The sequence below is a fragment of the Corvus kubaryi genome, unplaced genomic scaffold (assembly GCF_017639235.1).
Source record: "Corvus kubaryi isolate FWS band 111438036 unplaced genomic scaffold, C.kubaryi_AGA036_p1.0 split3-73, whole genome shotgun sequence".
In the NCBI taxonomy this organism is placed as follows: domain Eukaryota; kingdom Metazoa; phylum Chordata; class Aves; order Passeriformes; family Corvidae; genus Corvus; species Corvus kubaryi.
This window is the reverse complement of record NW_024582091.1, coordinates 40,521,767-40,534,641: the sequence shown is the minus strand read 5'-3', so window position 1 is coordinate 40,534,641 and position 12,875 is coordinate 40,521,767. Positions and strand designations below refer to the sequence as shown.

Here is a 12,875-nt window from a genome sequence, read left to right as displayed (position 1 = left end):
CCGCCCGGCGCCACCTCGCGGCCGCCCGCCCGCCGCGCGCCCGGTGCCTGCCGGGAGCGGCCGCCATGTCGCGCACCGCGGGCTGTGGGCAGGGCGGGGAGGGCTCCTCTCCGCTCGCAGACCTGCCCCTCTGGATCGGACGAGACCAGAGCTTACGTGCTTACATTCTGCTTGAGTGCTCAGTGTATTGTGCCAGGTCATCCGCGCAGTGGTGCCACCGGAGCTGCGGTGCTCTATGCCGCCTGCTGAGCTGGTGACACTGCCTGCCGGGGTTGTTTTTTTGGGGCAACATTTCCCCCCATGCTTGTGCATCCCTTTCTTGTTCTACTCAGAAGTTCCCCGCGTTGGGACTTCCAAACCCATTGTCTGTAGAGAAAACGCTTGTGTTAGTAGGAGTTACTATAAATCACAGTTCTTGAAGGAGCATAAATGGAAAAAAACTCTCTGGAAAATACTTAAAACTTTTATTTGGGGTACAAAGAGCACAGAAGTTAAATTGTTAAAGGGTTACAAATACCAATGGAAAAGTAGTAGTTGGATTAAACAGGAGTACGGGTTCTATCACACCCTGAATTCTCATTCTATAGATGTACAGCAAGACCCTTACTAATCTGTTATAAAGTTCTCACAGCCGGAGTGTATCTTTGCTCCATTCCCCACCTCGCAGGCATAAAGTTTGTTTTGTGATGGAGGTTTCAGGAGCAGACAAAGAAGAAGCTGTGATCCCAGTGCTCCACTGGGCAGTGTTGTGTGTTGCCAGTATCATATGAAGCTGTTGTTACCACAGCCTTGACAGGCAGTGCTATCATAACAACCCAGTGTTTTGCAGTCTTTTGAGAATTTAATTACATGGATTTTTATTTTTTTTTTTTTAAGTTAAAGTAAGTTTCCATAAATGTATTGACAAGGTTAGAAATGTTACCGAAGTATACCCCTCAATGGGTGAAATGCTAGAAAATCCAGACAGCCATTGTTTGTTTTTCAAATTAGGATAATATTTGACTGGGGAAAGGGTCTGACATCTGATTTTGTAATTTCTTGGGTTTGCAATACTACCTGACACCGTACCTGAACTGTGTCCTAGTGTAGCTGCTCTGGCTGTGGACAGGAGTGTCATGCACAAGCAGAGTGGCGCAAGGCTCCTGGACACCTGATGTATGGTGTCTTCCCTCACAGGATGCAACAGCCCCTCCAGTGTCCAGGCCTTCGAAGCCTGGAGCCATTGCCTGTAATGGACACGTCTGTAAACCACCAGGACTCACACTTCTGTTTCTGTGTTGTTCCATTCGCCTACTGCCCACATGCTGTTCCTTCCCTCCAGTAGGTTGCTGACCCCCGAAATAACAGATTTGCTTGGGTGTTTTTTCTCTTCTGCATAGGACTTCTCAGGTAAAGTTTAACTGAGAAGTCAGAGTGGGCTTAGTGGTCTTGCATGGTCCTGTGCACATACATCTATGTGTGTGGATGAACCAAGACTCAAGTATGTCATTCTCCAACAGAAAATAAATGTTTTGTTTAATGTCTTAGAAAGAAATTTCCTACATTTATAGAATGGGTCTGTACTACCCTGACCACAGAACAGGTCTTTCTCTCTTGGGTTTTACAAAACATGCTCAAAGTGGGGGCCAGAGAGAAAATCAATGATTGGAGACACTATATACTGATTTACAGATAGATTAGGGATATCAATATTACAACCAACATGGATATTTATGCACTGTGTTTGTACTGTCTGTGTAGAAAGATTCTGATGAGTACAACTGCCTTCTTGAACGTGTATCAAATCATGGTTGTAGAGAATGGAAGAACGACTTTGTGAAGTTCAAGCTTTTTCTCCTTTGTAAAAGCAAGAGCAATTTGAAAGATGGTGTAAATTTTAAAATTCAAATGGCTCAAGTGCCTTACTCTAGGAGTTGGAGGAAAGAACATCTTAGCTGTACTGCTACCGCTTACGCACATTTAAAAATAGACAACACAAAGAGTCTGTATACACTTCATGTGTCTTGCACTGTAAATACAACTTTGGTGGTTTATGCCATATCCAAAACAGAAAGAGATCCTGTACCTTCTTCTCTAACAAAAGGTTTACTTGAGAGGGGCAAAAGCTCAGCTGAAATTGAGACATGTTGTTTCTCTTACTCTAATTTAGCTCAAAGTCTATAAATTCCCAGCTAAAATTTTTGAGACAATCAAAAAAAGATCCTTAAGTAGAACTGGATTTTTTACAGATACAGTATGTGAGGAGGAATATTTTCACCAACATTTTCTTTCTCCAGTGTCATTTTTATGTGGCTATCATGTAGATAACAGCAGGGAATTCCACTTAAGTAGATCCTTAATGGATTTAACTAATGGTTTCTTTGTGATGCTCTCAGACAGTTCTCCTGTAATGTGGATCCTCTAAATATTTAAATCCACCATTGAAGCATTTAATAGGAAGAAAGTCTCCTACCATTAGAATAAAGAAAAGGCTTTCAGCTGGAAACAATACCAAAACAAAATCTGATTTGTACAACTGCATCAAGGATCCAAGCCCACTTACTCTCTGAGGCAGCTGATACAAAAAGGACCTGGGGTGCCAGGTAAACAAGCAGCCATTTGTATATTCAGACAGTCTCTGTCCTTTGCTGTTTCTCTACATCCTCCATATTTTTGAGGGCTGTTTGTAGTGATTATTGGTTTGAGTGACCAATAAAGCTGGTAAATTAATACTGCTACTTGGTGTTGGTACAGGGAAACTGCCTAAGCCATGGTCTTGTGGAATCTTGAAGATAGCGGATAGGTTAAGCTGGGATGCTTCTCCTGTTTTGAGTCTTCTGACACTGTTTCAAAGTGATCTTTCTTACTATTCTATCCATTATCCTTTTTTATTCTTCTTACAAGTGGAGCCTAATGTTTGTTGAGTTCCATAAAATATTTGACCTGGAAGGAGAAACTTTTTAGACATCTACTTACTATATTGTCAAGACCAAATTTTTTCTCTCCTGTCGCTTGCTTGGGAAGAACAGTCACTTCAGAAACTAAGACTGGTCTTTAAGGTGTCTGCTTAGCCCTGGATTTTACTATGTTTCCCTTGCACAAAGAAGAAAATCTACTGTTTTCAATCTAGATTGTTTCTGAAAATGATAAATAATAGAAAAATAAAGGCTCCCTGTAGCTTGCATTCAACCGAACAAAACCATAGAGCTGCTTTTGTGGTGTATAAAATCCATACCCTACCTTTTGAATACATAGGACTCCTCAAAAAGAATAAATATCACTTTCAGCTAAATAAATCTGTTCATTTTGTTCTGCACAGTTTGGGCAGGGACATTTATTTCTGCAGATGATATTAATAAATTTATAGGAATTTTCTGCAATCACTTGACAATCTGTATTGTCTAAATCCACCTGTACCTGTTCCATATCTAGCCCTTAAATATAGACGCTTTTAAAATTTTATTCTCTGATATTTCTGTGATACGATTAATTTCTGCATTTCCATCACTTGGTATTGTTACACATAGAAACACGTAAAGCCATTCTGAATTCTTGTGTGCACAAGCATGGCATAAATAATACACAATATAAGCAATAAAGTTTCTCACTTGCTATGGAAACTGGCCATCCAGAAAGGGTGTGTGGGACCAAGTTGCCCAGAATGGCACCGTCATTTGGCTCTATGGGGAGGTTCTCTAATAAAATGAGCAGGCACACTTAGATTTTCCTTCTTGTTGCATCTCAGCGCCGTTAGCGATAATGCAGAACTATCAGCATGTTCCTCTCACGCTTGTACTTTATGTTGCATGGATACACTCAAAGGCTCGAATTAAAGGCTTTCTTGCTATCCTACCCACTGCCAGAAATGGAGTGCCTGTTTTTAAACCAAGTGCTGGATTCTTTGTTACTCTGTATCTCCTGCAGTTATGTAAACCAAAGAGAGTCAACGGAAAATGGCTATTGGATATTAACATCTGTGTAAATCAGTGCAGATGCTGAACTGGTAGCATTTTGTATCCCCTTGCAGAGCAGAATATGACTACCCCAAATCAAAAATGGGGTGAAATTTATTTGGGGAGAAGGAAAGCAGTAATGAGTTAGTACATGGAAACTGCTGTTACTTAGATCCACTCAAAACTTTTTTAATCCAGGTGCCTGTGTAGGTTATTATGTATGTTAAGTATGTTATGTGTTTGTACTCTCACAGCCCCAAAAGCCCACCATATCCAAAGCAGCATGGCCAGCAGGTCAAGGGAAGTGATTTTGTCCCTCTCCTCTGCTCTGGTTTGACCCCACTCAGAGTGCTGCATCCAGCTCTGGGGTCCCCAGCACAGGAATGACATTGATGTGTTGGAGTGAGTCCAAAGGAGGGCCACAAATATGATGGGGGGGCTGGAGCACCTCTCCTATGAAGACAAGGGTGAAAGAGTTGGGGTCGTTCAGCCTGGAGAAGAGAAGGCTGTGGGGAGACCTTAGAGCAACCTTCCAGTACTAAAAGGGGGGCTACAAAAGAGCTGGAGAAGGAGTTTTTACAAGGGCATGTAGTGATAGGACAATGGGAAATGGATTCAAACTAAAAGAGAATAGGGTTAGATTAGATATTAGGAAAAAAAGTCTGTGTTGTGAAGGTGGTAAGGCATTAGAACAGGTTGCCCAGGGAAGCTGTGGATGCCTCATTCTTGGAAGTGTTCCAGGCCAGGCTGTATGGGACTCTAAGCAAACTGGTCTAGTGAAAGGTGTCTCTGTCCATGGCAGGGGGTTGGAACTAAATGGTCTTTAAGGCCCTTTCCAACCCAAACCATTTTATGATTCCACGATTTGCATATTGGTTAAAAAGCAGAGAATGCAAGTGTTGAATTCATGATAAAGGGCACTTCACAGAATCAGAGAATGGGTCAGGTTAGAAGGGACCACCAGTGGGTCACCTGGTCCAACCTCCCTGGGTTATCCTGGAGGCACAGGCATATGTCCAGATGGTTCTCAGATAGCTTCAGTGAGGGAGACTCCACAACCTCTCTGGGCAACCTGTTCCAGTGTGTCATCACCCACACAGTAAAGAAGTTCTTCCTCACGTTCAGGTGGAAGTTCCTGTGCATCAGTTTCTGCCCATTGCCTCTTGTTCTATTGCTTGGCACCACCAAGAAGACCCTGGATCCATCCTCTTGACACTGTCCCTTCAGATACTTACGGACATTGATGAGATCACTTCAGTTATTTCTTAGGCACCTAACTCCTGTTTTTGTGCCTTTATGCCTTTGAAAGCCTCCCATTCTTACCCAATTTATTTATGTATTTACTTTTGAAGGTGTTGCCTATTTAATCCATGAGAGCAAAGAAAGGATATAGTACTAGTCTGAATTGGTACAGGAGCAAATGCCTCCAAAAATAGTGTGATTTTTTTTTAGAGAAGCCCATCTGTGAATTGCTGCTTTGTGCTGACCCACAATTTATGCAGCTTTTGCCCAAATGTATCGGACAAAGCTCTTTAAATGGCTTAAAAATAGTTTTAAGTGTTACAGGCATTCAGTCAAATTAGTCACTTAGTCAAATCATCCTTTCAACTGGTGCTTTCAGCAAATGGTTAAATCAGCATTTGAGGAAGGACCAGGTGTATGATCTAATGCCTGAAAGCAGCTCATGCTCAATGACATAATCCTAAGAATAAATGTATTGTAAGTGTATGGCCAAACACAAGAGAGTATCTGTCATCAAGTAGCTAGAAGTGCCACATGGTTTTTGTATCACTGTGCTGGAGCCACTGAGTGTTGTGCAGCACTTTCAGCTCTTCTGAGAAAAATACCACATACTGCTTCGGCACTCCCTGGATCCAGGGCAAATGCTTTTAAGAAATCCTTAACTAGCAGAAGTAAAATTTTGCTGGGTGTCTCTTTTTCTAGATGGAAGAAACTAAAAACTCACAGAATTTTACATATTCAGCTTCTAGTGGTGTATTTGGAATGGGCAGTGGCACAGTGCCTCTCGCCATGTTGCGGCAGCACAGCTAAACAGAGAGAGGGCACCGGGAGTCCTGTGTACAAGGATAAAAGTCTGGGTCCATCAGTGGTGCACATGATACCAGGCTAATCACTTGGCCTCTTTATGGCCTGTTTCTACTAGTGTATCAGGATAATGCACAGTACGGACATTTGGAAGAAAAAAACTTGGAAGAAAGGAATTATACTGCTGCTACTACTACATTGACTATTACAGTTGCAGCTGTGCCTTCAGAACCACAATCAATACATTGCTTATTTAAAGATTATTCCAGATTTCTCCAAGAATACCTGTTGGGCTAGCTCTCATTCTTCACCTCTCCATTTGTCTTCACTGTAAATGTGTGTGGCTCTGTCATTAGTGTCTTTACAGGTAATTTTTAACTGGACTTACTGTCCCTGTCTTCATGCTTTTTCTTCCTAACCAGAGGATGTGCTAGAGTTCCTTGCTTGTTGATTTTTTTTTTTTCCTGGAGAATGGTGTGTTTCCATTTACTGTTTAAAAACTAGCACTTAAATGGAGTGTTAAATCACTTCTGGAAACTGGGCCTAAAATAAACGGTTTTACTCTATGAAAAACCGCATCAACCTCTTGACCCTGCTCTTGCCTCTTTCCAGAAGCATGTTAGGAACAGCTGTGTATACAAATTGAATGTACTCTCTATCTTCAAACCCTTTACTAGGACCCATCCTAGTATTTGAGTGCTCATTGCAACTCCATCATAGTTCAAATCCATCCTCTCCTGCTAAATCTGCAACTACCTTCTCAGCTTTCCTCTCTGTTTCCTGCCTCTCCTGCAGCCGTTACCATTACAATCTGCAGGTGCTCCCCCTTCCCCCCACCTCTCCTGCATGTCACTTCCAAAGCACTCTGCATTACTCCTTTCACTGGTGAGCCCTCTGAGTTCAACTGAATTGCTGTTAACCTGTTAGCTTCCCCAAAAAATTTAAAAAAAAAAGTAATTACACTGTTGTATTAAAATCGGGGAATTAAACATTGGACAGTGATGAACCAGAGTCAGCATGGATCTTGCCATTTCTGGGGAGGAGGGGATTTATGGGCTTCGTTTCTCACAAGTGTTGGGTAATGACACTATAAAAAGAGTAAACAGCCTTATTTTTTCAATATGGGAAACAAAAAAGGAAGAAAATGATCTGTAGTAAATTGAAAATAAGAATACAGAATAGAACTTCTTTTGTGGCCACGGTAGCAACAGTGAATATGTATATACAAGAGGATCATTCAGCAATCACCTCTTCTGGCAGCAGATGATGACTGAGATTTTTGTTGCTTCCGGGTAATTGGTGCTAGTGGAGCAACAGAGGACTGGAAAGCCTGATCTTGCACCAGCTAGACCCAAATGCTCAACCTAATTTCTGAATAAATGGGAGACCAAAAAGAAAGGGGGAGGAATTTTTCCGCAGTCTTTCTTTCCAGAAGGGAAGAAAAATGTGAACAAGTGAATCCTCACAACAGCAGGTAGAGACAAGTCTTTCCTCTTCTGTCCTAATTCAGCAGTTGGATCCATGCCTGGGATTTTCACCGGGGAACCTTTCTCGTAGTTTCTTGCTCTGGGGGTGGCAGGCAGTCCCACAGCCTGTTTTGACATTCAGGAGTAAAGGCACTGATGAAGCAGAGCTCTCCATGGCTTAGACAGGGCGTAAGAAAAGAGATCATTCATACAGTCTTTATTTCTCTTAATGTGGAGTTTGTATCCTGGTGCATTTCTGTGTGTATCCCCTGATATCAGTGGAATTAGTGTCAAGGGAGAAACAGCAGCATGTCCCACAGGCATGGTCGAAAGGCAAGGAACAGATCTCCCAGGGGCCTCCTGAATTTATGAAGGCAGTGGAGTAGTAGATCTGAAAATGAATACTAAGTGTGAAGTAGGTGCTGGGATATTTCAGCTCATTAGTGATTGTTAAAAGTAACTATTACTCTGTGAGTGTAAACAGTATTGAATATGCCATGCTTACAATGAGGTTGAGCAAGACGCTTCTTCACAACCCCATATTGTTATACATGGTCATCTAAAATCACTCATTTTTACACTGTGGCTTTCAAAGTGTGTGAAAAACACTTTATACTCCTGTGTGTGTCTAAGTTGGTTTCACACAGTCCAGCCCAAGCCGCCATGTGCAATTACTTAGTGATTATTTTGTGTGCCTTTCTAATGTAAGACTCTTTGAGCAATGGCAGATATCTAATTGATTGCTCTTTTTGTAAAGTATCAGCATTCAGCCAGTAATCAATTTATTACCAAATGTTGCTTAGAATGAGCAGCTTTCTCCCTGACAGTAATCTCATTGGTTGTGACAAGATATGATCAGGTGACAATGAGACCTTCTCAGTAACACTACAGTAAATCACACTCAATACGAATAAAGAGTCCTAAGTAAAAGTAATTCCATTTTCTATTAACAAATCCCTTGGCAACTGGCAACCAGTGCCACAGTGGCAATACTGGAGAAGTGAGAGATTGTTGTCCGAAACAGAAAAAGTTAGTAGGAAGCTCAGTTTAAGTGAGCTTTCTACATATAATCATTTTTCACTGCTAGGTCTGACAACCTTTTTGGGGTGTCTGTGTCCCATTTTCAAGCTTCTCTCCCTTTGTTGTTCTGCAGCTGTTGGGTAAAACAATCCCTGGTATCTGTTAAGGCAGCTATATCCAACTTACCTCCATGGTAATGCACTCCAAGGTAATATACTTTAATAATTATGCACAGAGGTACATTTTTTTAATCTTGACATTTATATCTTACAGTTAGCATTGCATTTATTTACTGTATTGTGTTGCTGTTGTGTCTATCGGACAAAAAGTAATCTTGTGGCAGGAAGATCTGTGGCTATTCCAGTGTTTTCAAAAGGGAGACGATTCCATATTCAGCTTTCTGCTTCTTGTGCTGACACCTCTCATTCTTGTTGCAGACAGTTTTTTCAGAGGGGCTTTGAGAAGTCATGTTAGTGTAGGCTGAAGAGATTTCTAACTCTCTCTGAACTGTCCCATAAAAGGCTCTGAACACAGCTGAGAATATTAAAAATCATTAAGCACAGTGGCTTAATACACGACCTCTAGTCTATAGTATAAGAACTGTATTTAGCATGACTGAAGCTTTTAAAGTCTCCTTCCCTGATGAATATGATCCTTGGAAGCTGCAAACACATGGCTGTACTGTGTCCAAGACATGATGTCATTGTGCTCAAGACTGGGTGCTTCTCAACTGTGTTTGGTCAAGTGCAGTGCTGTCCAATTGGCTTCAGTCTTCATGTGTTGATTTGAAATAAATTAATTTGTCACAAGTGCTGGTGGACTCCAAGATAATCTCGATCATGCTGGTATGCTGGCCTCTGCCTGAGTGTTCAGATAACCTGAAATAAATTCTAGTATTGAGAACTTCCATATTTTTATAAGTTATGGTAATCATGACCAATTAAGTGTTCACTCTGATATTTTAAGTCTCTCAGTCATTCAGTATTATTTCTTCTGGTAAACCACTGAAGAACAAAGAACAAACTGTGAGTATCTTCACTGCCTACTGTGAGTAGCCCTATATTTTACCATGGATAGGCATGAATGGCTGTTTAGGATACCATAGAAGCCTGAGACAGAACCATACTATATTTTCCTCCACTAGCTCCCAGCTAACAAGCAACTTCAGGAAAAAAAAGTCCTTGATGTATCAGTTCTTTAAGTAAACCGTCCTGCTCAGATCAGCTACCTTCTCAAAACTCAGACACTTCTGTGAAATAAAATGCACAATATTATCTTCAAATGTAGAAAAATTATTTTCATTTGCATTTCTACAGACTTGAGATGACTAAAGAATTTTTTCTGAGATTTAAAGGAAGTTGCCTTTGGCCACAAAGTATGAATGGAGAGTTGTAACCCAAAGGTGATATTTTCAGCAAGATCTTATCAAACACGGGCATGAAATGAAATATTTTTCCTCATCTTATTTGTTACCAATGGATAATAGGTTTCTCTTTCATCCTCTGTATGATACCTCCCACAACTGCATCCGAATCCATGATTAAATTTCTGATTGCTAATTAATGCAAGTTATTATTTAATGTTATTATTAAGTAAGGGCAGGGCTGCCTTCATCTGTCTGGAGGGTCTGCCATTATATCTGCTCTGTGTATTGCCGCTACAGTGGAACTGAATATGCCTCAGCCTCATGCAGATGCACTGTGTCAGAAAACATCTGCTAGCTGCTGATTTTATGCATATTACAGAGACTTTATGTACTGTTAAATGGACCACTTTTTCATTCCAAACCATAATTTTCCATGTGGCATCATTTGATCTGTCCTCACTCCAACATTTGGTTTGATCAACTCATTTCTTCCTACCCAATGTTTGTTGTAACCTCCTCCATGGCTGTGTGTGTCCTCCCTCTGAATGGAAATTACTACAGTGCTCCTGTCACGATAATATGGCGGTAGGGCAAAACGTGTCGTTTTAATCAATATATTTTATTTCCATTAGCTTCTTTCATCACTGAGCTTGAGTCTAGACAGCTTAGGTTTGATTATGCCAACTGCTACCCAACTACATAGTAGCATTCCGTGATCAAAGCAATGCAGTTTTTCAGAAGTACCAAGGACACCTAACTGGGTATTAGGTTTAGACCTTAAATGCAGCTAATGAGGAAAAGCATGTCCTCCACACAGAACTTTGCTGTGCCTGTACACTGAACTTCCAAATGGAAGAATCAGAGGGGAAGCTTATTCAGGTCACTGCCCTTTGGGGACACATCCATTTCAGCCCTGCTGTTACTCTCCTGAGCTGCAGGGCCATGGCAGGAGAGGGTACAGGAGGCAGGAGTGGGAAAGGGCTAAAAAGGGGGCCATTCCCTTTGGAGATGGAGCATGCTTTGCTATAAATTGTTTTGCTTTGGTTTTCTTGTGATGTTTAACTTTATATCACCTACCTGTGATAAACTTGAAATTACTGTGGAGGAAGTTACCCTGTAGATCCAGGCTGCTCATGATTGCTCTGCACAGGCTGTGGATTGACGAGTCTTTGCCTGTCCATTCTTAAGAGTTCTTGAAACAACAGATCTCTTCTGTACCTGTTGAGTCACAACTTGGGATTAGTACAGCTTTAATTACGACAGAGAAACAGTACTTCTTTGGTAACCTTTGGTCGTGGTGACATTTCTAGAGGCTACAAGGAAAAAGATGTCAAGTTTGAATAGCACCCACCAATCATTTCTGATATATGTCAGTAGCAGGAGGTGGGCACATACTGCAGGGGAAACATTTTTGCCAATCAAACGTCACACAGTCTTTCTTGGCATGCATAGAACTTCATTGCTACATTACAAAATAATAACACACACACACATACCCAACATAGATTTTGCATATTTAGTGATTCTGACAAGATTGAATAATAATAATAATAATAATAATGCACATTTAGGTACCTCTTTTAATGTTCAAAGCACTTTATAAATGCTAGCTTGTTAACTAATCCTTGCAACATCTTTGTGAGGTACAGAATTATTGTCCAAATATTAGAGGTATATAATTGTGTGCAGTGCACCAATTTCCAGTAACTTTTTAACAATGCACTGAAGTCTGATATACGATGTGTATCCCTATAGTTCTGGAATATCACACAGTGACATAAATGTATCTAAAATAAGTGATTTCTTCCATGAAAGCAAAGTAGAGTAGATCTATTACTCATGTGTCTATAATTCTCTTCCAATTCATTTTCTCAAAAAAAAATTTAATTTAGTTGTGCTTGAGGTAACAGTCAGGGAACCCAGCAGTGATATTTGTGGGGGTACTGGGGTGCAAGGCACTATGCTGATTTTTATGGGTGAGTGAAAAAGGCTGGTTCCTATCTTGGATATTTTGCAGTCCAAGAATATGTTAAGAGACAACAGATGGATACAACAAAGAGGCAGAGACATCTCGAGGTTACAGTGAGAAGATTACAATTACTATAAGAAGTGGTGGTCACAGCACACCAGCTGTTTAACCATTCTCAGATCATTTTTTAGTCATCACAACAGTGAGAATAAGAGAATTATTTGAAGGAGGATGACAAAATGACTAGGCAGACTTCTGTAATGTCTCCTTCACATGCAGATATAAAGACATGGGGAAAATACCTTCATAAGAAAATGGGATGAAAAGCATTTCACCTTTGGTAAAAATGAGGTGAGAGCTAAGGATTCTGGTTCACTATAAGAAATCATAAAGGATGAGAAGGGATAAGCCCTCAAGATAAATACTGAAGTGAATTTGGGTCTGAAGTGAAATGCAAGGTATAGGCATGCAGTGACAGTGAAGTGAGGTGACAGGAGTGAAATGCCAAGACAGAAGATGACAGGTGTGTTTTGATAGAGCTGTTTGGTAGATGCTATTGCAGTTCTAAGGCTGTAAGAGCATCTGTTTTTCAAACTTCAATGAAAGCCCCATGTTTCTTGGCTGTTCTACAGGAGGCTGTGAAAAGTCTTCTAACACTAACTTTGTGTGGCCTCCATGACATGGACACCAGTTCTGTGCTTTGCAGTTGTTTTAGTCCTGTGCAGGAGTGGCTTGCACCCTTGCTTGGTGTTCAGCTAAAACACTCCCTGTGTTTGATATGTACCAGAAGACTCAGTTTAGACACGGGGAAGGAGTGAAGATTTACATACCACATTCATCTCTGATCAATGTGGTCTCCATTCTTCACTGTTCATGGTAAAGCCCTCTCCACACATCACTCCTGAGGCTACAGATCCTTTGCCATATTGCCATTCCAGCCCTTTCAGACAGCCTGGCATGGTAGTTGCACATGTCCCCACTGCATACCAAGGTGTAATGTATACATATTCAAACCCATTTTAAACAGGAAACAGCCTTGTTGTGGTAGCACTGAGGTCTGTGCAGATTAATATATC

The 12,875-nt window shown here is 41.0% G+C and overlaps 1 protein-coding gene across 1 annotated transcript in view; it reads right to left on the bottom strand.

The window, feature by feature from the left end:
• The window catches only part of ARID1B (AT-rich interaction domain 1B), a 38,130-nt gene extending 32,165 nt beyond the window's left edge, over positions 1–5,965 (bottom strand). The window contains exon 1 of the mRNA XM_042016662.1: positions 5,899–5,965. Within this exon, the coding sequence (XP_041872596.1) occupies positions 5,899–5,965 (67 nt within the window). The remainder of the gene's footprint in view (positions 1–5,898) is intronic.
• Between the last annotated feature and the right edge of the window lie 6,910 nt (positions 5,966–12,875).